This window comes from Phytophthora ramorum, assembly GCF_020800215.1.
Source record: "Phytophthora ramorum isolate Pr-102 chromosome Unknown Phyram_PR-102_s0004, whole genome shotgun sequence".
NCBI classification, from domain to species: domain Eukaryota; phylum Oomycota; class Peronosporomycetes; order Peronosporales; family Peronosporaceae; genus Phytophthora; species Phytophthora ramorum.
This window is the reverse complement of record NW_027150650.1, coordinates 1,527,414-1,551,657: the sequence shown is the minus strand read 5'-3', so window position 1 is coordinate 1,551,657 and position 24,244 is coordinate 1,527,414. Positions and strand designations below refer to the sequence as shown.

The following is a 24,244-nucleotide window of genomic DNA, read 5'->3' as shown; positions in this document are numbered from 1 at the left end:
CGGGAAACGAGCAATATCTCGTCCCCATGTTCGGAAGAGCGACTGGAGCTCTGGCGTAGCGCGGCTGCTGAATGTCCTGTAGGTCTCATGCGCCGAGCGACGTCCTTCCACGCGATCCGCGTCCCAGCATCAATGTAAGTCCGGGCGATCTGAACGAGCTGCTTGTCATCGTCGAAACTGAAAGTGGATCGCATGACACCACAAGATACGCACTAGGGTGACCAGCTTGGTTTCAATATTGAATATGCTCAGAGTCAGTCGTTGCTAACAGGAGTAAACCATGTGCGGGGCTTCAACGAATCGAGTGATGCGTGTGTCATTTTTCTCAGCTACGCTGACGCAATCTCGGACTTAAGTGAGCCTTTTCGCACTTAAACGCGTATATTTCAGTGGTGTGTGCCACACCTTGTAAAATATCGAGGGGGTAGGGAAAGAAGAAAGTGATGCGATTGGCTGTTACAAAGGTGGGTGGTGTGCAGGTTGAACTTCTGTCAGAGGGGGCATTTTGCCCCCTTTCGTGGTCGATTTCCTCGCAGGTTTTGACTCAACCATGAAAGGGGTCAAAATGCCCCTGTTTACCACGAAAGGGTTAATAATACACGTAATATTAATACTTGTCTGGCCCACTTAACCCTCCTAGTCCAAGCTCTTATTATGTATCCTACAGAGCAAGGAATTATCTTGATTAAAATATACTTCAAAACCTGCGAAAGGTATGCTATCGTAGGCGCTTTCGCTCTCAATGATCAAGAACCGGTCACATTTCGACTGAACTACCGGTATTCACGCCTTGGTTAGGGCGAATCGGGTCTTCTTGCTGGTTGCCCACAACCGAGTTCATGAGTTGAATGGCGGTCTCATGTGCCTAGCTTCATGGCATTAAGTAAACGCTCCACAGGGCAACTCTTATCACCAACACTGACATCACTGGCGTGATTAATGGCAGGTCGCGTCCCGGTGCTGCAGCCGTCATCTTCGTGCGAGTCCGCTAGACTCTGATTACCATAAAGTGGCTACACTCCTCGTTGCAGCAGGTGCTGGCGGATCACATTTAGCACAAAGATGCAGCAATAATAAGAAGCCTGTCCATCGCTGGGTGCGCGCAAAGGAAGAATTTGACCAGTTACTTATAAACGAATTAATGAGGAGGAACAGTAGTTTCACCTCTGCGCGTGATACAGAACGGCAAGATAAGTGTAGCCCTCTCCTCCTCAGTATCTTCCTTACGCTTACAGAATGTTATCTATTTTTCTGGCTAGATGGGATGTTCTTGTCGTCTCCCCACGAATTTGACATACCGGCAAATACGTGGGCGTCTTGTCGCCCTCATCTCACTGAATGTGGCAGCAGAGAGGCATATGATCTTCAATCACATAACTACACTGTGAAATGACTTTGGCTTGGTAACAGAAGACACAAGGCATGTGTAGCACAAGTACTGCCTCCAGTCATGTTGGTTGGATGAGGAGTAGAAACACCCACAACTGTCATAAAGATGCATCAGCCGGAAAAATACCACTTGCAATGTTTCTACGTGAGAATTCTTGGCCAAGCACAACAAAGCACGAGTACCGGTCCCATCCAGGGATTCGTTAGTACACAAGTAGACAAACTGATTTTCACTTGAACTTTGTATTTAAGGAAGTACCTGTCGTTCTTTATAAAGTGCGTTTTTCCCCGTAGTACGGGGGGGGGGGGGGGGGGGGGGGGGGCATGTTGTAGTAGATCAATGTCTGTTCCATGTTGAAGATGGTTCGTTTGGGGAGCGAGGACAAGGTGGGGGTCGAAGCAGAGATTCATGACCAGCTGGTGATGAACTCTACATGGTACCGGTCGAGCCCACTGCGTGTTTTCCCTTCCAGAGTAGCTAAACCTTCGAATCTCCAGGCCTCTTCTTCTCATGAAACTCGTACATCACGACATCTTGACGTCGTATCTCCTCTCCTTCATGGAGTCAGGGTCCTAGGCCACAGCCTTGATTACGATCGTCTCACGCACGACTATCTGGTCCTCCTGCCTAGCATCCTTAATAAATATCACCAACGTGTCCTCAATAGCAGCCGTCAAGGAAACACGCCCACTGCCATGTTGTGTTAACTTTGGTGCGCGCGAGGGGTTGCTGTTCTCGCGCGATGCTGCGTCCTTGAGTTTGTACAGCTATCGCTGCCAAACCTACAACGTTGGGCGTTGCAGGTTTATGCTCTGCACCTTGCAAAATTCGGCGTGGGTCACACCTTGTTCGGCAGCAGCGAGGTAGTCTAGCATCGAGCGTAGCTTGAACGCATTTGTGTAGGCTAGCGGGATTTGTTCCTTGGGTATTTCACAGGAGGGAGGAGTTCAGCGCTGGAAGTGTGAGAATGGTGACCGTCGAGTGTCTACTCAATTAGGCACCGGCTAACGTGGCTTTTGGCGATAAATCTACCGTGTTTTGAAGTGCATACAATCGTACAGGATACGCCGAATAGATGCATCACCCATACATTTTCATATAGTAAATGATGCTGCATCTTTATGACTTTTGCGGTATCCAAATTGATTAATGTGTCTACGTTGCTCAGAAGCAACTACTGTGATATTTGCTCTGCGATATAATCTCTTTTTGATGTACTAGAGCTGGGTCGGGGCTGATCGTGATATTCACGAACACATGAATGCCGTTATTTACGTCCAGGAAGCAATGTAGAGTGGTCCATGCTTACGCTGTGGCGCGTTATTGACTGTCGGGATAGTCCATTCTAGCGTCAACTTGTAGATTCACAAACCCATATCGTCACGACTCCGACCGTCAGTACAACTCTGACCAGCATTCGAGGTATCACAAAAATTATATCGCACCAGGTTGTAGAGGTTTCGTAAAAATACATCCTCTCAAATGACTGGTTCATTGATAGGTGGCAGACGTAATTACGCCTCGTAAATGAGTAGCGTACGTGCAATTTTGCTGCACCATTTTGCCATGTGAGTTCAGTGCTCGATTAACCACCCGGCGCGGTGAATTGAGGGGGGGGGGGGGGGGGGGGGGGGGTACCGTGCATTGGTCACCTGATAGGGTTGCCGCGGCCACGAAGAACTGTGGATCACCGTTAATTCCCCGTCGAGCACTCCAGACGAGTACCCCTGCGATGTTGTTGTCTAACCCCAACCGATGTAACTCAATGGAAGAGCTACCGAAGGGATGAAGGCGGTTCGATTCCGCCAATCGGTGAATTTGCTATGCTCAAGTGACTGCTGCAGACCTGACATCAACGGAAGCACCGACTACAAGGACGTGGGAAAGGAGATCGTGTTGCGTTACGGGAGCAGGTTTAATGTGTCTTGGTGATGAAAAGGTGCAGATCTCCAACTCTATCGATGGCGAAACGGTGGCGATAGACATTGATAAGGTCGTTGAGTCTTCCCTCGCGATGTAGCTGACGAAGCGCCTTGAGTACAGCGTTGAATCCCTTTGACGGTACGCCTCGCGCGCCTAAGTACGCCGTGACTTTGCTTGACGCTAACTCTCCGAGCTGATGGACGTTATCCTAGTAGCTGGGCGATGCCTCGTCGAGCGTGTATCCGTCTTTGATGAAAAGCTTCATGAAGACAACAAGCTGTTTGGCGTCTGATTTCTTGTGCTTGTTCGTGCTTAGCCATCTGGGTGGAACAGCAGTGCACCATGCGAGCTATGTGCCCATTAGTGGTATCGTCTTCGAGCGGCGTCGGCGATTCACAGGTACGCTTTCATCTTCATCTCTTGATCGCTTGGCTTGATCATCATGTGCTGATGTTTTGCTTCAATGCTGGTGCTTGCAGCTTCTAGCGAGATGACTTACGCCGCCAGGCTACGGTTAGCCTCGATTAACTTTTCAATCAAAGCAGTCTGATGATCGAACGCAACGTTGGTCCTCACGTTTCCTTCCATCAGGGCTTCCGCGGTGGTGTTGGTTTGAACGTTTGACATCGTGAGTTCTGTGAGGCTTGTCGTTGTCACGCCCGCGGCTACAACACAGCGCTGGATCGTCGTCATTGCAGGCGCCTGCGCGTTGGTCTTCATCAACGACGGGTAGTCAAGGAAGATAGGAGTGGTCAGCACATTTCTTACAGCTGCGCAGACATTGAATGCCTTGTTATCTAGCGCATGACTTGCATTGAAGAGCTTGCGGCTAACCTCTCTAATATCCTCTTGTGTCGCCGAGTCGAAGCCTTCCAGTGACGGAAGAACAGAGGCTTGTTTTGGTGCCCTCCCGCTCACCACCTTGGCTATTCTTTCGGAGTATTGAAGACGTATGTGAAGGCTTTGTTGGTCGTGGTCAAGTTTCAGTCTCCGCGGTCGAATATCCACTGCACCGTCAATTCTAGTCTGACGCACAGCACGCCGTTGAATACAGATAGCTTGTCATGTTCTTGAGATCATCATTCGTTCATGCAACCTCTTTCTTGACGAACCCACCTCTCTCGCGTTTGATGCAGCGCTGTTCAAGGGTACACCCCAAGCTGAGCAGCTGCCAGGTCACAGCTCCACCTTGAACAGGATACTCGTCGAGGAACCAGCACTTCGCTTGGCGGAAATATTGAGCGACGGAGTGGCGCGACAAGTGCAGCCCCCGTGCTCGTGCAGGCACACACCGAACTTGTCCATCAGAGTCACTATGATGCCCCCCCCCCCTCGCGCGCGGCATGGGTCGGCAATGATTAAAGTCTTGACATGCTCCATGTTCGTGTTCTAGGCGGAGAGGAAGCGATTGAACGCCTTTTTGGCCGTCGCGCGCGCGTTTCGTGTTGGCGGGCTTCCAGTCGCTCAGGCTCATTGTTCTTGATCGAAGAGGCGGCAAATATGCGAGTGATACGTGGCGTGCCTCTCGCTTGTAGCATATATATATATATATATATGGGCGCCAGCTCTGACCAGATATGTCGAAATCGCTCAGCTTCCAACTACAACGTAATATCGTGCTTTTATTGGATAAAATAAAATCGTTGACGTGATTTGATTCGCCAAAGACAATAGAGATTTTTTATTTGCCAAAACGTATTAAAGATCAGTCTCATTGGCTTATATGTACCATACTAAGATGAAGATTGGTCGGAGAGACTTTGTTATTCATCCATATCATCCCGAATTAGTACTAACACCATACAGACCACTCTGCATTAGCCGGACTTCTCTCTACACTTGAGCTCTAGATTTCCAGCGATATTTTCAGATAAACATCGTCACGTCTAAAGGCTACATGGTAAGCGCCAGCGTTTATTGTCATGTCTCCTAAGCTATCTACGGCTTCTACGAATGTATAACCACTTGGTAGCCAGCCATCACATCTTCGTTGCCCGCTTTCAACTAGTATTGCTCAAGTCTGACGTCGGCAACGTGTCGAGCTGTCTGATCAACAAGGTTTCTTTCCCCATTCTACAATGAAGTCGTCGACGCCATCTTCTGTTTTTCGTTCACCACGCGGTCCGTCAAATGAATTATCATCCGAGTATGGTTTTCCGGACGGCAAGTCTCCTTTCCCACTCAAGAGAACATCGCCGAAGGTAGACCGTTAGGCACAGCGTAACCAGTCGGCAGATAGCTTCTTACTCGCGAATTCTTGTTCGCAGCTAATCCTCCCACCGCGCCCTCAAGCATGGCCGGCGAGAACAACACATCTGAGTTTGCACCATGGAAAGTGTCTTGTGTTGCGGAAAGCCAGTATTGGATGATAAGTCGTCTGATAATCATCGTCAAAGACTTACCATATCATTTTGCTCGTAAACGGCAGAGCCCGTTTCACTACAGTTCGATTATCACAAACGGAACGTGCTGCCATCAGGTTAAGTCAGCTCACTGCTACACAAAGTAAATCAAACAGTTAGCGTTGTATCCGTCAACTCACCATACAAGGACTCATCCCAAACTCTTCATATTTTCTTCTGCTACTTTACTGATGCCCACACTGTAGACAAGCTTCTTGCCAGCTACTTTCTTGGGGTCCTTGCAGATTTGACCCTGACCGGCTCAGTGACATCGCTCCTATCATTAGCGTCAACTTATCTGCTCATCGAACAAGAAGTAGTGTGCACCGCCGAGATTACAGTAGTGCGCTTATTAGTCGGCGGTCTAGTGTGCAACACCAAACATGTCGGTATATTGAGCCAGAGATAATTGCGCTAGGCGTAATTTAAAAAAACGTTCGTGATATTACTGTAATTATCAGCCTGTGAGATAGGAAGAAAGTCCAATGTATTGATTTAGTTAAAAATGCATGACATGTTTCCTTTGCTTATGAGAGCCAACAGTTTCGTATAGATGCTACCACATGCGGCCTCGCACCATTTCATTGTAGTTAAGAGGTCCACCTGGTAAGCATCTGCGTCGCCTTCGCCCAAATAGCCATCAATTTCTTGGCTATAACTGTGGTTTTTGTCGCGGGTGGAGGCCCATGTTGAAGCTGGCCGGAGGAATATTGTGTTGTGAAGCCTATGAAAATGAATGGAGGGCTCGCACGTGAGCACGATCATGTTCGTGATCCTGATCTCAACGGCAATTTCAAAAACGCGAGTATGAGCGCTGCCTCTAATGCCTTGATCAAAAGACGGGTTTATTTTGAAGAGCTTACTCGACAAAATATCCGACAGCGATGCACCGTCATATACCTACGCTACCTTGTTCGTCGTCTTCGCCACTTTTGCGGCCTCCGCCAGAAACAGCTTAAAATACCCGTAGTCATCATGCTTCTTGAGTGCTTCTCCTTTCAGTGTAATCATCGGCCTACCAGGCACAGTCATCCCCAGTGCCAACTTCGCATACGCTTCGGACCTCTTTGCTTCGGCCATAATTTCCACTCGTGCTGTCATCTCTGCTTCCGGGGCACCCCTCGCGACCATCACCTTAGGAGGGTTAAAACCAGCCACCATCGACCTGTAAACGTAGTCGTCAAACTCATTCACGTAGCGCTTGTAGACTGCGAACTCTTTGGTGCTCCTGATCTGATTGAGCTGCTCGATAGTGCGAACTTTTTGCAGGCCCAACTCCTTCCAGGCTTCGTACGTGGGGAAATCTTTCCTGAGCCACTTGTTCAGTCGATTGCTCTCGGCCTTCCTCGCAAATTTCAGGAAGTACTTGTAGTTGTCGTTTTTGGTGAGATCGCTTCCACTCAACCCCTTCAGCTTCAGCGCCTTCAGCACATAGTCGTCGGTCTTTTCGGTCTCAAGCCACCAGAACACTTTGGCGTGCTTCCCAAGCTTTTCCAACCATGTAACTCTCTCCTCGACAGTGTTTGTACCGACTCGCAGAGATCTCCCATTGTTGGCACCGTTGCGATCTCTCACGAGCTCTTCGCCCCAGTTCGGGGAGCTATGCGAAGTCACCGCCGAAATCTTGGTCTGCGCAGCTGCGTAGGTGCTCGCAAGAAGCGTGACTACCGTTGCTAACAGGACGTGGTCTAGTAGGCGCATAATAATTGAGCGAGGCGAAGTCTTTCTAACGATTGCGAATTGCGAAATGGCGGTCTGCCACGGTCAGTAAGCATGCTCGCGGCGGGCATGCTGAATGATTCGCCAAGGAGGTGGTTTGCGATGGGACCTTCGTGTGTTATTGCCTGACTCTTAGAGAATGCCCGTTTTATTGTAGTAAATATCTATAAATATATGCGTAGTGTACAACTGACGGTTAAATGCGATGGCAGATATCCTTTTTTGAATATAACTCTGTACTTTGCTGGTTTCTTTTTGCTGACAGAGATGTTTGCAGCGGCTACATCGTTAGTTGTACATGTACTGGACTTTCAAGTAAGGTTACTTGGATATTTTAAATAATAGCTCACGTCAACTGACAGCCCAAATACAGATCAAAGTAGTCCTTGAGTTTCGTAATTAAGTGCATCATCACCTTTCAGTGTGGTCCTCGGCTTTCCTCCTCAGTGTCACCTTCGCGTACACTTCGGTCCTCTTTGATTCAGCCCTAATTTGAGCGCAACCACAATTTCGTGCACTGTAGTTGACAAGCAATTTATTGAACGTTTCGCGGTTTGGTTTGTTCAGGCTGTTATTATAACTAGTAAGCTTAGAATCCCCCTCACTGCCATTGTTGACCATCCGTTCCTGTATTCCCCCATCTGACGCAGCTGAACCCACTATAAGAATATCGCCTTTACATGCAAGTCATTTGAGGCTCAAACGACTTGCATTTTACGGCTCAAATGAGCCGTTAAATTCTTGAGCTTCCTCAACCTTCGCCAGTGACAGCTGTCGGGCAACCAGCGTTACATTGTACGTAATCTTGTTGGTCGTCTCTGGACACGAGATCGAAGTGTTCATTTCGCCACCTGCGCTGGCGACATCAAATACGATTCCAGATTTCAACAAGGATATCTCATCGTACATTGTGCAATGGGACCTCGACTCAACGTTCAAGCACGGACTTTCGGTATGCACTGGATGCGTCACTTCACTGACGAATTTTATGTTAGCGGTAACAACAGCACTTACGACACTCTACGATTTCTGAACTGGGCTGTGTGCTAGAGGTATTCAAGGTCTTAAGTACGACAGTAGTGCAAGTTGATGGGCACCATACCTGCGACAACTTCAATAGCCGCTCGTATTCCATCACATACTACACTTTCCCGCCAGAAGAAGTTGGCAGTGCACTTATCCAGAGCTCTCCGCCATTCCGTTACCGTTACCTGATACCAAATCTCGTCGTCGCAATAAAGTATTTTGTGCGAGCTGCCGCGGTACATTCAGTACCAGTGCAGCAGATTGCGCCGAACGGTGTTCCTCCTGACAATCGACAGTGGAGTACGCCCCTTGTATAGGCAACGCCAGATATACTAGTATATGGGTTGACAGGGTGTACAAAGGATGCAAAAAGAGCAAAGATGAGCAACCTAATATTTAAGTCCCTTTTCGCCTATCTCGCTGTTAACCTCATTATATAAACATTTTAGGATATAAGTTGTTCACTCGGTGCTTATTCACGCAGATTTCTGTATTACGATAATGTGTTACGTGTATAATAACGCATTCGCCCGATTAAAAGCCCGGGCACAATTGAATAGTGTAATGACAAGAAGACTAAAGCTGTCGTCAAGCGCGTCGCCTAAGGCTTGCATATTGAGCGTGTCCTCGTCCAGGTTCTCGTCGTCGCTACCCCACCAAGCGTTGAATTTCTGGCCATAGACATCGTGCTTAGCAATAAACCAGTCAGTGGAGTCTGCAGCAAACCCTGTCGCACCAACACTTCGAAGCACTGTAGCTTCATCAGTGTCACGGCATGCCTTGCGTGATGGCTCGGGTGTGCTTGCCATCGCCTTCTGCCTCAATCCAGGCGATGACCTGTTGCTTGGCGGCGCTGCGTCATCTTCGGAAATGAGGACACCACTGCACTTAGTGCATGCTGACCAGCGAAGCTAATGAAATGGTAGAGACGGTGGAGGGCTCTATTCGGTAGGGGGCACTATTTATCAATGCCGGGTCAGCATTAGCAAGAGGGGACGGCTTCTAATCTGGCGAGTACGTTAGAAGTCCAAGTCCAGAATACGCTTCCTAGGTACAGAAACTCCTGTTTTGGTCTCACCATTGCATGCCCGTTCGTCATCAACATGTACCGTATTTAAGTTTTTCTAAACTTTAACAACTGCCGGTAGCTGAGCAGCTCGGGTTGCTCAAGGTCCGCGATCCGTTGGATCCAGCCATCATCACGCACTCAATATCCGGCAAGAGATCGTCGGTCTCGAGCGTATATCGGTACCAAGTCAATAGTGGGGACTTCGTCCCCCAATTGGAGACGGCGAGTTAGTCCAGAAGTTCTTCTCCAACAAGAGACCACAGAAAATTTCACCGTTGGTGACACCTGCCACCACCGTTATTTAAGCGGTAAAGATTATCATCGGTTCATTGCCTGCAAATCTCAATGTTGTAAACAAGTTTCCAGCAAGTGCTTCAGTCTTGGCCAAAATCGTCGTGAGCGAGAAAAGGCAACATTATCTCACATTACGATGCCTTGCAACTCACAAAAACCTCCTCGATGCGTTTCAGCACCACGTCATGAAGATGGTCGAGCGTGGCATGAAACGAGTGAAGGTTGATGCGAACCTCTGTGAATGGTAACACGCCGTCTTCTTGGCTGTGCACAACCAAATAGTTCTGCACGTCCTGCAAATTACGGAAGCCTGCTGTGTTTTGATCACCACGATATCTCGGGTCAGGTGAGTTCGTCATAAAGCTGTAGTGGTCGGCTTCGTCCAGGGTTAGCAAGAAGGGCACCACGATACCCGAGCAACTGGCATTGCTATCCTTTTCAGGCGCTCCGATAGTTTTCTGGTACAGACGAGGGTCGATGTGGAACCCCTCGATAATAAGCGACTTGCCGTCCTTCAGACACTTGTCGATATCGGATTTAACTCCCTTGCGCACCACGTCGCACTCCTTTTGGTATTCAGCAATGAGGTCGCCCGTGGACGGAAAAGTCGTCGTTATGTATGAAGTTTTCTCCTGGCTACAGACATTGATATGCGTTAGCAAAAGTATGGGTTTCTACAGAATTAGAGGAACAATTCTTCACTGTACCCTGAAAAGTTGCACATCAGCTCAAAGATGAGGTCGGTCTGCAGAACGCTGGAGAGGTTGAGGCGGTCGGCCAGCTATTCACGGAACAGTTAAGGTGCAATTCGCTCAGTAATTCGCCAATAACCGATGCACCTTCGTTGCCAGCGTCGACTTCCCAATGCACGCTGTTCCCGCCAACATGATGAGCAACGGAACACGATTGCGGTGAAAGCTACAGTTAAAACCAACGTCAGAAATAAAAACCGTACACCAAATAAAATCCTCTACCTGGACATCATCCGATAGCACGAGATCTGCGGTTCCCCATAACCAAACACCAGCATCGTCTTATACAAAAAGTCCTCAAATTGCTCCTATCAACAATAAACACCGATCAGCATTCCCCTAAGAAAAAGAAAAATACCAAAAATCACCCACTTGCACGATATCCGTCAGGTTCAAGTCCACCAGCGTCTACCACGATCAAAGCAACCTTAATGAGCAACTCTTCCTCTTTGCATACCCCTCCTCTCACTCACCCTCTTCAAGTCCAATGAAATCTGCACGGCGTCCCTCGAATTGATCTGCCAATTAGCACCTACGTTAAAGCAACTTATCTCACCACCAGCAACTTAATATCGTCACTCTTCGCACCTTGGCGCTCACCAGCGCGCGGCACAGCAAGTAGCGCGACAGGACGTAGACATGGTCCTCGACCCACACGCGCACCTTGACAAAGTCGTACTTGGACTGGTTGCGCTTGACCACGACCTCGCTCTGCTGCGCCTCCACGCCCATGACCCCGGACAGCGCCGCGTCGTGCTCGTTGAGACTCATCTTCAATACTGAACGCGCTGTGATTCGCTGAAAAAGATCGATGATTTGCGATTGGAGGATAATGCGGGATCATTTCCACCAATGGGTGAATCGACTCACGCGCTTCAGCCACTTCAAGTTGCGCGCACGTCGAGGGCAGCTCTTCCAGACCGAGTTGGAGAGCGACTTGAAACAGACGTAGGATGAGGGTGAGGAGGACGTGGAGATGAAGGAACAGTAGAGCAGCGACGGAGAACGCAAATAGGAGACGACAAAGCGGAACAGAGTGAAAAAGAGACGACCAAGGAGGTTCAGGACAGTTCTGAAGGGTGACAAAGATGAGGAGAGTGTGTGGGATATTGAGAACAACTCGAAGAGTGAAGAAGAGGAGGAGTTGTCGAAGGTGCAGGTTGTTGAGAAAAAAATCTGAGAGTGAAGAGGAGGAGGAGGGGAGGCCTCAGGAGAGGAAGTTGCAGACAGCTCGGAGAGTGACGACAAGGACGAAAAGGACGTGAGTCAGAAGGCAGCAGCTCGGACAGTGAGGAGAGCGAGGATATTATGGCAAAGGAACCAGACCCCACTAAAAGACATCCAATTGAGGTGACGCAGTCGACGGAGAAAAAAGAAACTAGTGAAGGTGATGCAGCCGAAGGAGGAAAGTAGCCGATAACGGTGGAGCTGCCAACGAAGAAGCAGAAGGGGAAAGGCCGAGAGAACCAGTGAAGGGTTCCAGCACACGATGGAGCACCTTACGGTGAGATGGAAGATTCGCAACTTTCGTCAAGATCAACTACGGTACAACTATTATAGCTTCAATGTCATGGTTGCTTTTAGTAGGGTCGGCAAACAGACCAAAATCCTAAAATGGACAGCAGGCTGGGAAGAAAAGCAGCTCCATAAAGGGCAACACTGAAAAAGACAACAGGGTGTCCACCAATGTTATGCCGTTGGGTCGCCAGGTTTGAACATTTCCTTCCGTCGGTTCTTCCGATTAGAAAACTTGCTAAATTCCACCAGGTTGATTGCTTGATAAGGTTAGTATATAAAGGATAGAGTTCTGTATTTTGCCACGACACTCATCAACAGGTACCCTTGCTCTCATGACGATTCTATAGATGTAGCTCGGCGATAAGCAGCAGCCAACGTACACTTGGCTTCACTGCACAAGTCGGTTTTTTCCACTCCAGCAAGCTGTATATACCCGAGCAATACAAGTAGCGTTAGTTTTCTTCAAAAAAAAAAGCTAGAATCGAGTGGACGTACCTTATCAAAGAAGAGCAGACCCGCTTGTTTTTCGATGACGTCTAGCGGTGTCTGGAAGTCACGAAGGTTTTTGTTTTCCGGAATGACCTTATTGGGCAAAATGAAGCCTGCTGTGGCAAAGCCTTTATCTCCGCGCTTTTCTCCCAGCACTACTTTGAAGAAGTGCGTAGGGACCGCGACGGCGTCTGGTGGCGTGCCCAATACTGGGTAGGACACTTCGTACTCCCCAGTTTGCTTGTTTTTCTGACCGAGCACGTAAGTGGCGTGTCAATAAAATCTCACAACATGCATAGACTTCAATTGCTCACCTTAGGTAGAAAGAGCGGACCGGTAATGACGTAAATGGCGTCGTACTGACCGGCCAAATGGCGTATGAACCCCTCAAGACGTGCCCAGTAGCCACGGTTGAATCCTACACCAACCTGCGGCGACATGTTGGTCATGAGAAAACTTTCATCCATGGCCTCCTGCGAGTGGCTCATGTCACCTGCAGCAACGAATGCACACCGTTAAGACTGGTCCAACAAGGCAACATCGTCGCAAACAACGTACGAGCTGGTGCGAGGTGTCCCTTGTCATAGCCGCTCTTTAGGTATCGGTTCGGGTGCACTCGAAACACCTCTGGGACGTCCTTATCCACGGCAAACTTGGAATTTGCGCGATCCGTCTCTTGCTCTGCACGCAGTGAGTCCTTGGTCAGGTACTCCATGACCCACGACGCATTACGCGTGCTATTAGGTCAATGACCAATCCAAGCATCACGTCAACTTCTTTGGTTCTCCGCCATAACGTAATGTAAATCGCAAGTACCGATAGTCATAGGACACGACGTAGCCCGATCGTACGCGGACGTTCGAGTCTGAGGGCATCCCGTAGCTGAGCGCTTCATGTTTTGGGAGCGTCTTGGGCTCCAACGGCTTGCGATCAATTGGGATCGGGACGCGGCGAGTTGGTGTTCCAGCCTTGTTCTCTTCCCCCTCCACGCCCAGAAGAATCAACGTCCCTGTGATGCCAATGGAGATGCCGAGAGAGACCCCAGTCAGCGTCCGCCTGCTCGTCCACCACGCTCCACCGTCAGTCCACTCGCCAACAGCAATACTACCAACGAATAAGCGTTGCAAATCCATTGCAGGCAATTCAGCACAGCGTACCGGAGACTCGCAGGCAGTAGGTTGTACAGCGAGCGCGCCTGGGCGCTCTTATGTCGGCCCTTCATGGCTCCCCCGCCGCACAATTAGTGCGCGAGTGGATCCGCTCAGTGGATCTGAGTCAGACGTTGGCAAGAACTCTGATTGGTTGAAATTGATCGCAAAGGTTGTGTATAAATAGTGTGGTGCAATTGTAAACATCGATCGGTGGCCTCAAGCGAAGCGATACAATCAAAAGCGTCAGGCGATTGAGCAGCTCAACATGTCGAGGAAGAACAACCGTACCAAGATCAAGGCCCAGTACGAGCTGGAGGTGGAGAAGGAGCGGCTGCGCAAGGAGAAGCTCACGAAGAAGCGCGAGCGCAAGGCCAGCGCGCACAAGAGCAAGGAGACGGTCAAGAAGGTGTCGGCCAAGGTGGCGCGGCGGATGCGCATGCGGCAGCTGGAAAAGGAGGCGCGCGGCGAGATGGACGTAGACGAGGAGGACAAGAAGAAGAAGACGGACAAGATGGAGGAATAGACTCTTGTTCTTAATTTTGTTTGTGTGCTTTTTGGAGGCAAAACTGGACTCTAGAGGTTGTCGAGGCAGCCGGACATGAAGCTGTCGCGTCGCTCAATGTCTTGCAGTGTTTCCTGCGTCAAAACAAGAGTTAAAAGGGAGGTGTGGGTGGTAAAGTGGTGGTTGGAGGGTGGACGGACCTTGACGATGGACAGCAGCATGCCCTTCCATGCTTGATCGAGTGCCTGTGGAGATGTTGCAGGTGTTGGTTGAGCACGGTGAGGTTCACAAAGGAGGGGTAACGTACGGCAGTCTTCTTCTCGATGTCGGAGGCCGAATCGAAAATATCGGTGACCACGGAGGATGTCGTGGTGCTGTGCAGGGCAGATGCGGCCCGTGAGGGTTTTATGTCTTTGACTTCCTTTGCTCGAGCCTTGGAAGGTAAGAAGGCGTTGGGCTCGGACGCTTCAACTGACCGAACACGAGGGACGATGGGCTTGGGGAAGAGCTGCTTGCCTAGATGTCGGTCCGTTGGAGTGATCTCCTCGCCGTTGAGTCGCAGCGTGTTCTTTGATAGACAGGCTTTAGGTAAGTTACTGCCATTTGTGATAGGACCACGGGGAAACATACTGTGATTCGGGCTCCGATGTAGCGCTTGAGAAGAGTCTTGGAACACACTGGGTTTTGAGAAATAAATACCTGCAAGAGCATCAGTCCGTGGTTAGTCTCCAATCAAGCCCTTTGACTTGCACAAGAGCATACATCTTCCGCTTTCGAGCCCAAACTGCCAAGCCACAACAACTCCTCAAAAGATTGTAGATCGTTGTTCGAAAAGATGAGCCGCCTCAGCCGCGTGAAAAGCTTGAGAGTCGTATTCGTGGCGTTCGTGACAGAGGCCATGATCTTACCAATGCCCACATAGCGAAACGAGATGGCGTTGACGAGAGCATGCGCTTTGGTGATCTCGAGCACCTCGAGTCCACTTCCGTATACAACTAGCACGCGGTAATCGCCGTATACCTCCAACTCGGAAAAACCGGCGTTGTCACTGTGCACAATCGGCTCCTCGCGGCTCGTAGGAGTCATCTCGCGCTCCTCGTAACCTATGTGTGGCATCGATTCCTCCTTTCCAGGGACCCCCCACGATGTTGAGTCTTTCGTACTGGATCCAGTGTGGACAAGGTCTGCACGCCGCTCCCATGTTGCCTTCACGCACGCGATAGCATGTACTCGTGCGGCTGCTTCGACATCGTTACTGCCATTTACTCCATCTTTGGTTGGGGAATTAGCTTGCAATAGGGCCTCTTTCCTGTCTGCGTCACTAAGCGGCTTCAGGTCCAGATGCTTTAGTGAAGGAAATCTCCGAATCATGCGGCCGCGATACTCCATTTGATTAGACCCACAAACGCCGTTTGAGTCGAGACGTAACTCGTTGATAGACGACACCTACAAGCACAGAAAATCATACTTGACTGTCACACAACGAATAAAAAGCAGGGTAACCAAACCAGCGTACCTGAAAGAGAGGCTCTATCGAGTCAAACGACTCTAACTTATTGTTGGATAGGAAAAGCCGTAAGAGTGATGGAAGCTTACCGATCTCTCCGACGCGCGTTATCCGATTTCGACGAAGGTTGAGCTCGGTAAGCAACACCAGCCTGTCGATGTTCTCGACTGTCGATATCATGTTGCCACCGAGGTTTAGTACACGTAGTTCCTTGAGCTCATTCAGATTTTGCATCTGCTCGATTTCATTACTTCCGTTGAACAAGTTCCGATTGCGGTAAGTATTTAGCGCAGAAATCATAAAGCTGCTTCGAATATACGCACCTGTGTAAGTCAAGCACGTCCAGTTTCTTCAAGCATTCCAGATTTTCAATCGTGCGAAGCCGATTTTTTCCCATCATGAGTACACGCAAGTTCGGTACCAAGTGCAAGCTCTCGAGTTTCTGTCAATGCAACGTACATTAATTGAACGTTAGAGCCCACAAATGACACCCAAACGATGGCATTGGATCGGATGCTACCTCAATACGGTTGTTGTAGAGATCGAGAAAAATAAGATTGGGCAACCCCAACAAATTCTCAATCCTCCGGATGACATTGTTTTGCAAATTGAGTAGCCGCAGAATTTGCTCGCCTTCCAGTAGAGGGATTACTGGAAGGTTACGACGATCGAGGTTTAATCGCTCTGGGTTTGATGCTTTTGTCTACAGACAATAAAATGGTTAGCTCTGAACGAGCGAATTGGATTTGCTACGATACGCACCTTTTGGTTTCGATAGACGATCGGCACCCCGGGTATCTCCGCCGTCACTGCAAAGTGCACCTATCCTTGGTCAGGTCAGTGGCCGTACGATATTTCAGCCCTGTAAGCGGAATTCTTCTTACCTCTTGATTTGGAGTGCTTGTAAGTCCTGCATGTTTCGTGTCATTGGCAACTGTTGCATCTGGCTGCGCTTTACTTGAATGGTCGAATCGACTATCAACCGCTCCTGTCTGGAGTGTGTTAGGCACCTCTCCATGCCGATGAGCATGCCAAATATGCGTCTACCATTTCGTAGCGAAGTGCCAATCGTTAAACTTTCAATATGTTGTATGCGACGATGAGGAGGCGTTGTTACCACGGACCGAGTTTGATGAATCTAGCGAGCTGGATAAAGCTTCAGGCGGCCTCCTATATCATTGTGAATTAGTTAGTAAATGGATGTTAACATCAGCTGTGTGGTATATGTTGAAGCTTGTTCTCACCTGACGTAGCCTCTAATATTGTCCTGATACGCTGAATACCGCGTATCCAGGATCTATAGTGCACAAAAAACGCCTTTAGTTGGTTCTAGTGTGTGCAACTCATGAAGCGGTAACGCAGCAACACCCTATCTATAAAATAGACACCTACTTCACTAGCTGTACCAGGTCGTGTTGGTGCATCCTTAACAAAAGCTTCTCGGTCACCTTTTAGTAGCTCTGTTGATTCGCCATGCTTGCTCGCATAGACCGTGATTCAAATTAGTATCGCATCACAACGGTCTTCCTCCTCTATCATCACGACATTGCACCCACCGAGTCGACCGTGGCGCGCCGTTGTTGATAAAGGTGTTGGTGTGGTGGCAATAGGTGCCTCCTTCGGCTGCTTGGGGTAGCCAAACCTATAGGGATTGAGCGTTGCGACGTTGCCGAAACTGCACGATTGGCTCCTGGTGAGCTGAAGTCTATGCCGTTAACAGTTGCTGGCGAGCCGACAGTCCCCAATGGCTCTTCGGGCACGCTTTGTTTCGTCCACCGGAGATTCTGAGAGTTCGCGCGAGCATTTACTTTGCGCTCATTAATTACTGGTGCCCTCAAGGCTGGGTTGCGCACGACATCTGCTCAATACGGAAACAAGCAGCTCTGTCAGACCGTCTTCCAATAGCTCCTTACCAGCCGTAGCCAAACGCACTGGCGGGCTCGCTGATCTCCGGAAAATGACTAGCTTCCGCAGCTGGCCTCTTCTCAAAACTGCGGCCTGGAGCTCCAAGATCGCCAACGGCTGCCTTGGACTGCACACAGCGAATGAGTTCACAGCTGAAGTTATTGTGAGGAATGGCAGTTCACGTACGAAAGTCGATAGGTTCTCCTTGCGGGCTGCAGCGATCTTACTGAACAATCCGAGCGTTACGTTGCCCTCACTACGCCTCGGGACGGCTGGGCCACCTGCTGAGGCCGTGGCAGCCATCATAGCCGGCGTGGACCCAGACATATAAGCCGCCTCCATTGCTCTTCTTTTGACCTGAAGCCGAGTCCCTCGATCTTGGGCTGCACCCGAAGAGGCACAACGAAACAGTCAATAACGTCCAGTCAGCACGATCACCAAGAAGCACCACTCATCCCTGGCCAACATCAGCACACAGCACACAGCACACAGCACACAGCACACAGCACACACGACGTCAGAATAAGTAAGGTTCGACAAAGCACAATCCGGGGCAGTATGCGTTAAAGGTATTTTGTGTGTTGGCTTGGTTATCGCTAGCCAGAGGAGACGAGAAAGACCAGAGGCTGCAGCACAACAGCGCCCTCTTTTCTTTTGGTCCGGCCCCTCTCACCTCCTCCTTCACTCCTGCTTAAGTCTCCGGCTCGTAGTTCGGGTTCTTTCGGAGGATAACAACGCCTTCTAGCACGTTCGTCAGCGGGAGGTACTCTTCAGTCGCGAGCTCCGCGCGGTCCTTCACATTCAGCAGCACAGGAGTCGTGTGCGTCTGGAAACCCGTGATAGACTTCGGGCGACCAGCTTGACCCACAATCTCCACCTACAAATTGACAGAACGAAGAGAAACGACGTAAGTACAATTGCGCGCTACGCAACAAATAAAGTGAGCAAATAGACATACCGCCTGGCCAACTCGGACCGACACGGGAAGCGGGTTAAGCTCCTCGTCCAGCGTGATCAGCATACGGGGTTGCATTGCGGTTGCGATGCAGTAGAGAATGTAGTGTGAAGTATCCAGGATAGTGTGCTCCATATCTAGCGAAGCGTGCAGGATCGTCAGCAGACCACTCACAGCCACACGCGACATAATCAACCGGTCGGAGTGGAATGGGTGCAAGGTCATCAGACCCTTGCCCATGTGCAGCAAGCCCTGAGCGATACGAACAACGAAGAGGTGGTTTGCCTCGCGACTGTAGAATTCCGACAACTGACGAAGCAAACCAGCCACGCGAGAGTTGTTCGTGCCGGCCGCAACCAGACCAAGTGCGAGAATAGCGTTCTGAGCGACGCCCGAGTCCACGTCGTGCGTAAGGCGCGACAGTGTGTCAATCAGTGCGTACTCCGGGTTCGACACACTTAGTAAAGCAAACGCCAGAGGAACAGCGCGCCTCACCGCCACCTCACCGTACTGCAGTAAGTGGTCAAATGACCGCATCGCCATTTCACTGCCAATGTTTTCACCCATTGTGATCAAAGCGATACCGAGCACGGCAACACTCTGGTGCTGCGCCTCAATAGGGTCCTCAATGTGTTCTGCGCAAGTACGCAGCAGCTGCTGCACCTTCAGCACGTTACCCGAGCCAGCATACGCGCACGTCTCCAGCGTGATAGCCAGGTACTTCGAAATCTTGTGCTCGATAGTCTTCGCGGCTTCCAGCATAGCTTCCACACGCTCTTGGCGGCTGTAAGGCAAAACACAACGTACTGGGATTAGAATCCACATTGTCAATCTGCATTCCTCACATGACGTACCCAAGATACAGCAAGCCAAGGCCAAGCGCAAGGAAGCGTGCACAGGACGAATCCAGCTCCGCGTCCGAACTCTCCATCAATCGCTGCATGAGCACACTTCCAGCCTCTTCGTCACAAGTGCCAACTTCAACCATGCCGAGCGCCAGCGCAGCATAAGACACTTCCTGGATGTCAGCGTTTTCGTCGGCGTGCGAAACCACCGGAATAAGCAGTTCCGACACATCTTCACGAGCCGAACCAGCATATGCAATTCCCAAACCAAGGCACGAAGCGCAGCGGATCGAGCAGTTGCCCGAGTCAATGTGCTCCGACAGCAGCGCAAGAGCAGGATCGCAGTCATTGCGGATACCAGCGCTGACCACACCAACTCCCAGGATCGCGCCAGCCTTGACGTACTCATCGCCAGAGTACAAGTATTTATCAATCTGCGTGATGCCTTCTTCGACATTCCACAGCATGATCATACCCAGCGACGCAGCCGCGCTCATCATGCCGTGCTTCTTGTTCTTGTACAGCCACGTGTTGCCCTCCGGCGTCATGAGCTTGTCTGTTCCGTAGCCAGCGTTCACAAGCGCGTTCACAAAGGTCGAGGCCAAGTTAGCACGCGCAGAATCAGCAGGCTGCGACCCAGAGTCACGGCCGCGGCCCACGCTGGCCGTCTCCGACAAGTGCGACTTGTAAATGTCCTCGGGGGTCTTGGCCTCCAAGACGTCCAGGTCGCGGGCCAGCGACAGGAACTTGTCATTCAAGTCCGAGTTGCCAATAATCTCGTTCACCGACTGCTCGCTCTCGTCCTCGTAGAAGCAGCGCTGACGGCCCAAGATGTAGCCCATCTGGTTGCGCACCACGTCGTCCTTGCACTTCTGGAACACCTCGGCCACAAAGTCGTCGTTGTTGACGCGGAGCGCCACGCGCAGCGCGTCCGGGAACTGCTCGAGCCGCAGGAACAGCGCGTAGGCCGTGTTGAGCAGGTTCACGAGGTCATCGGCGTCCGACATGAAGTCGGCGCACGCCAGCAGGTATAGACACACGCGCTGGTAGTTCTTCTCATCAATGTCGGGGCTCTGTAGCAGCCTCGAGAGCTGCTGCACCTCAATGAGGATGTCGATGGCCTCGGGCTCGGCGTTGTGCTGCATGTGGAACGGCACGATGGCGTCCACGATCTTCAGCAGGTCGCTCACGTCCGGGTCCAGCGCGTTCTCGGCCGTAACACGGGCGTTGTACTCCTCTCCGACTTCTCCAGCCAGTGAACGCACGAACTCGTGGCCCCACGCGCCGAGGTCTGTGCTGTTGCCCTGCAGCTTGAACTGGAGGCTCTCCCTCGAGCCCTCCTTGGCCATGGTCATGGCCAGCACAGCCAGTACGTCGGCCATGAGCTTGTGGGTATCCCCGGGCGCGAATCCCTCGAGCGCTACCTTGAGCGCATCGTAGGACGGACGCAAGAACTTCAGCGGCTTGGGGACGGACGTCATGGACGATGTGGCCGAGCGGATCTCGCGGCGCAGCAACTCCAACGCCAGCTGTTTGACGCCATCGGTCTCCTGCGGATCGCACACACGATTCACGGCCATATCCAGCTCCTCCTTGAGCTTGCGGTCCTCCTCCGACTAAGAAGACAATGTTAAATGCAGAAAAGATTGTTGTGGGGTTATTGTGAAATGGACGTACGAGCTCCTCCTCGGCGGGCGTGTCGTCCGTGGGCTTGGTGGGCGTGGAGGCATCGGGTGCCTTATCGTCCTTGACCGCGGGGTCCTTGGCCGGCACGGGGATCTGCGCCGTCTCCTTCATAGCTGCTGGCTTGGGCGTGCTTCGCGTTGTGGTTCTCCCCCTTCAAAGGATCTTTCCTGGCGTAGCTTGTGTAAAAATGGTGTGTAGTTGTGTACGAGTTGTGTGTTGCGGGTTTTAGAGTTTAGGTTGGGACTTTTAGGTTGGAATTGGGTTATTGAGGTTAGCCTTTTGCACAATAGTGAGCGTCCACGCAGGATATAGACTTGCTACCGGTAGCTCTATGATCTCGAACAACCTGCAAGCTCAGCTAATGCTTAGTACTATAATACGGCGGTCCATTCATCACCGACAGGCTACCAAGTTCAAAGCAAAAGGCTACCAATCGATTAGCTAGAGCTACAAAACTCTGCATGCAGTGCGTATGCTACGGGATCAGCATGCCTCGACGACGAAATGAAGACCTGGAATTCGTCGAAATACACCGTCACCCTCGCTCCTTCTCGTGCGTGACTGGCGTTCCGTGGCAGCTATTGGTGACGGTGCTCCTCAAAATCGCGCTGCACCTCCTCGGCCGACTTGCCGTACGTCTCTGGGACCAGCTTCAGTGCAAGCACGTAGAAGATCGCCAACAGCACCACGAACGGAACGTAGCTGTAGTCGTCGAAGGCGTCGGCGATGTACGGGTAGGCCACACCGACGATGAGGTTGCACAGCCAGTTGACACCGATACCGATGGACGTGGCGGTCGCACGCACTGAGTCCGGGAACAGGTCGGCCGTGATGACCCACACGAGCGGCCCCAGCGTCGCACCAAAGGCGACCACGTACAACGCCATGAAGACGACGGAAAGTGCCGCCACGTCCACAAGGAAAGCCACCGTCATGAGCACGGCCATGACGAACATGCCAGCGATGCCCCAGAGAATGAGGTTCCGGTTGCCGAAGCGCTTGGCTAGCAGGCCCGTGAAAAAGGCCGGCCAAATGTTGACGAAGTCGATGATCAGTGTGCCCACCCGCGGGTCCGAGATGCCTGCATCCTCGAAGATGGAGTTGGAGTAGTAGAACACGGCGTTGATGCCCGAGAGCTGCTGCGTTGTGGACAACAGGATGGCGGCTGCAAGAGCGAGACGGTACTTGGGGGCAAACAGCGACTCCGGTTGCGCCGTGTCGTTGATGAGGGCCTGCTCTGGGTCGGGTTTACTGGACGACTCGAGCCACGAAAGCGCGAGGTGGACGTTCTCCTCGCCATAGAGACGAGTGATCACTTGCTTGGCCTCTTCGCGTCGGCCCTTCATGAGCAGCCACGCGGGGCTCTCGACACACATGGACGGAGCCAGCAACAGGAAGAGCACGGCCAGGACCGCCGGGAATCCAGCCAGGTAGCGCCAGCCATCGCTCGTGTTTGCGAAGAAGAAGCAAATGGCGGGGAACAGTATGCCGATGGTCACGGAGATCTGCAGACCCATGCCGAGGATGTTACGCAGGTGCGGCGGAGACAACTCGTTCGTGTACGCGCCGAGTGTACCGGTGGCTGTCCCGGACGCAATGCCCGCGACCATGCGGCCGAATGCAAATGCCCAGACGTTCGACACGGGCGTTTGAATTGCGGCACCAGCGAGAATGAAGATGCAGTTCACAAAGAGCAGCTTCCTGCGTCCCCACAAATCGCTGAAGTATCCGCAGCAAAGACTGCCGATCATCCCGCCGAAAATCCACGCGTTCACGGCGAACGTCCACTCCAGCTTCGAGTGGCCCGGGAACATGAGGCACGTGTCTTCAGCCACGGGACGCGCATTGCAGTCGTCGGTATCGCTGTACTGCGACAGATTCGTCTGGGAGGACGACCAACCGCTCTGGAACGGCTGCAGTAATGCCACAAGGAGGCTGGAGTACAGGATCCAGTTAGGCCTGACGTTGCGCTCAGCAGCTTCGTCGTACGGGAGGAGGATGTCGTTGCCCTTGGGTGTCGTGGCCTCGGAGTACACGGGGTCCGTTAGTGCTTCGGACGGCATTCTTTGGTTGGGACTCGCGCTGGCGGGGTTGTTGCTCTAGCTTGGAAACTTTGAGTTGAGCTTTGGTTGTCCAAATGGAAAGTGAGGTGAAGACGGCGCGGTGAATGGTGAGCCGAAGACGCTGCGAAGAGGGAATGCAAGCGGTGTGGCTGTGAGTCTACTGCAACGCGCTTGCCATTGACATGCATGGGGCAACTTGCCCAAGCGGGATACCTGCAACTTGATTTATATCGCGACAGCGATGATGGCAAGATGTGTACATCGTCGCGACTAACGCGCTACGATTTGGGATGTCGTTTGGTTTTGCTAGTTTCGCACCGGTGAGAGCAGCCGGTCTGTATTTTGCACTTCAACTTGAGCTCGGTGGAGTAATCCCCGGTCAGATTGACAGGGAAGTGCAGCGCACCGTTGCAAGGTGTCACTGGTTGAGGACAACCATTTCTTGACGGCCTTGGTGTCTGGAGAGATTGGGCCATCGACGCATGACAATGATGATATTGTTTGAAGCGTGAAATCGCTAGTTACGGGTACAACAAATTCCTTTGCTGTCGTTGGATGACCACCTTGCAGACGATATCTATACTATATAACTATGTGATGATTGATGAACGAGCGCTCGACTGCGTTGGTGCTTTACTCGGTCACCAGATTTATATCGCCAGCATAACGGAACTGCATGTGCTTTTGGTTGCACCTGCGCTAGTTGGCTTTAGTTGCACTCGTGGCATAATCTCTCAATTGCCACTTCAACCCCTTGTGCACGGAGCGGACGTCGCAGTGGACAACCATGGCCACCTAGTTGCTTTCGCGCTAACGTTACATGTACTACGAAGAAGCCTTGTATGCTCACACAAAGCGATTGGGCTCAAAGCACAGCTCCACACGACGAGCCCATTCAATCAGAAGGAATTCTGATGCATGATGATTTACAGGTATGACCTTCGCTGTCTGACAACAACAAATCCCGCGCCACATTCCACCACAACTCCTCCTGGCACCATAGTAAAGACATCAGTAGCGTTTGCTGTCGGATATCTCTCGGTCTTGT

The 24,244-nt window shown here is 51.2% G+C and overlaps 6 protein-coding genes across 6 annotated transcripts; 1 reads left to right on the top strand and 5 right to left on the bottom strand.

Moving 5' to 3' along the window:
* Positions 1–6,615: 6,615 nt before the first annotated feature.
* KRP23_5109 (Secreted RxLR effector protein) lies at positions 6,616–7,416 on the bottom strand (the record flags this gene model as incomplete). Its single annotated transcript, XM_067890145.1, has 1 exon — positions 6,616–7,416. One exon carries the CDS (start codon positions 7,414–7,416, stop codon positions 6,616–6,618), a length of 801 nt encoding a protein of 266 aa, XP_067746713.1.
* Positions 7,417–9,954: 2,538 nt separating this feature from the next.
* On the bottom strand, positions 9,955–11,346 carry KRP23_5108 (2-phosphoglycerate kinase; the record flags this gene model as incomplete). Its single annotated transcript, XM_067890143.1, has 7 exons — positions 9,955–10,459; positions 10,531–10,604; positions 10,663–10,741; positions 10,798–10,883; positions 10,948–10,983; positions 11,049–11,093; positions 11,164–11,346. The coding sequence occupies 7 exons, from the start codon at positions 11,344–11,346 to the stop codon at positions 9,955–9,957; spliced, it is 1,008 nt and encodes a 335-aa protein (XP_067746712.1).
* A 1,077-nt stretch (positions 11,347–12,423) lies between these two features.
* Positions 12,424–13,804, bottom strand: KRP23_5107 (Nuclease; the record flags this gene model as incomplete). Its single annotated transcript, XM_067890142.1, has 6 exons — positions 12,424–12,516; positions 12,589–12,831; positions 12,897–13,075; positions 13,141–13,319; positions 13,399–13,638; positions 13,740–13,804. The coding sequence occupies 6 exons, from the start codon at positions 13,802–13,804 to the stop codon at positions 12,424–12,426; spliced, it is 999 nt and encodes a 332-aa protein (XP_067746711.1).
* A 194-nt stretch (positions 13,805–13,998) lies between these two features.
* On the top strand, positions 13,999–14,256 carry KRP23_5106 (uncharacterized protein; the record flags this gene model as incomplete). The annotated part of the gene is made up of 1 exon (XM_067890141.1): positions 13,999–14,256. The coding sequence occupies one exon, from the start codon at positions 13,999–14,001 to the stop codon at positions 14,254–14,256; it is 258 nt and encodes an 85-aa protein (XP_067746710.1).
* A 50-nt stretch (positions 14,257–14,306) lies between these two features.
* KRP23_5105 (Leucine-rich repeat-containing protein 49) lies at positions 14,307–17,989 on the bottom strand (the record flags this gene model as incomplete). The annotated part of the gene is made up of 16 exons (XM_067890140.1): positions 14,307–14,369; positions 14,436–14,480; positions 14,543–14,803; positions 14,866–14,934; positions 14,998–15,681; positions 15,752–15,992; positions 16,066–16,184; positions 16,263–16,445; positions 16,505–16,564; positions 16,627–16,785; positions 16,867–16,912; positions 16,987–17,039; positions 17,135–17,218; positions 17,299–17,600; positions 17,675–17,774; positions 17,834–17,989. The coding sequence occupies 16 exons, from the start codon at positions 17,987–17,989 to the stop codon at positions 14,307–14,309; spliced, it is 2,625 nt and encodes an 874-aa protein (XP_067746709.1).
* Positions 17,990–18,338: 349 nt separating this feature from the next.
* On the bottom strand, positions 18,339–21,244 carry KRP23_5104 (26S proteasome non-ATPase regulatory subunit 2; the record flags this gene model as incomplete). The annotated part of the gene is made up of 4 exons (XM_067890139.1): positions 18,339–18,524; positions 18,606–19,386; positions 19,457–21,063; positions 21,125–21,244. 4 exons carry the CDS (start codon positions 21,242–21,244, stop codon positions 18,339–18,341), a joined length of 2,694 nt encoding a protein of 897 aa, XP_067746708.1.
* Positions 21,245–24,244: the final 3,000 nt, after the last annotated feature.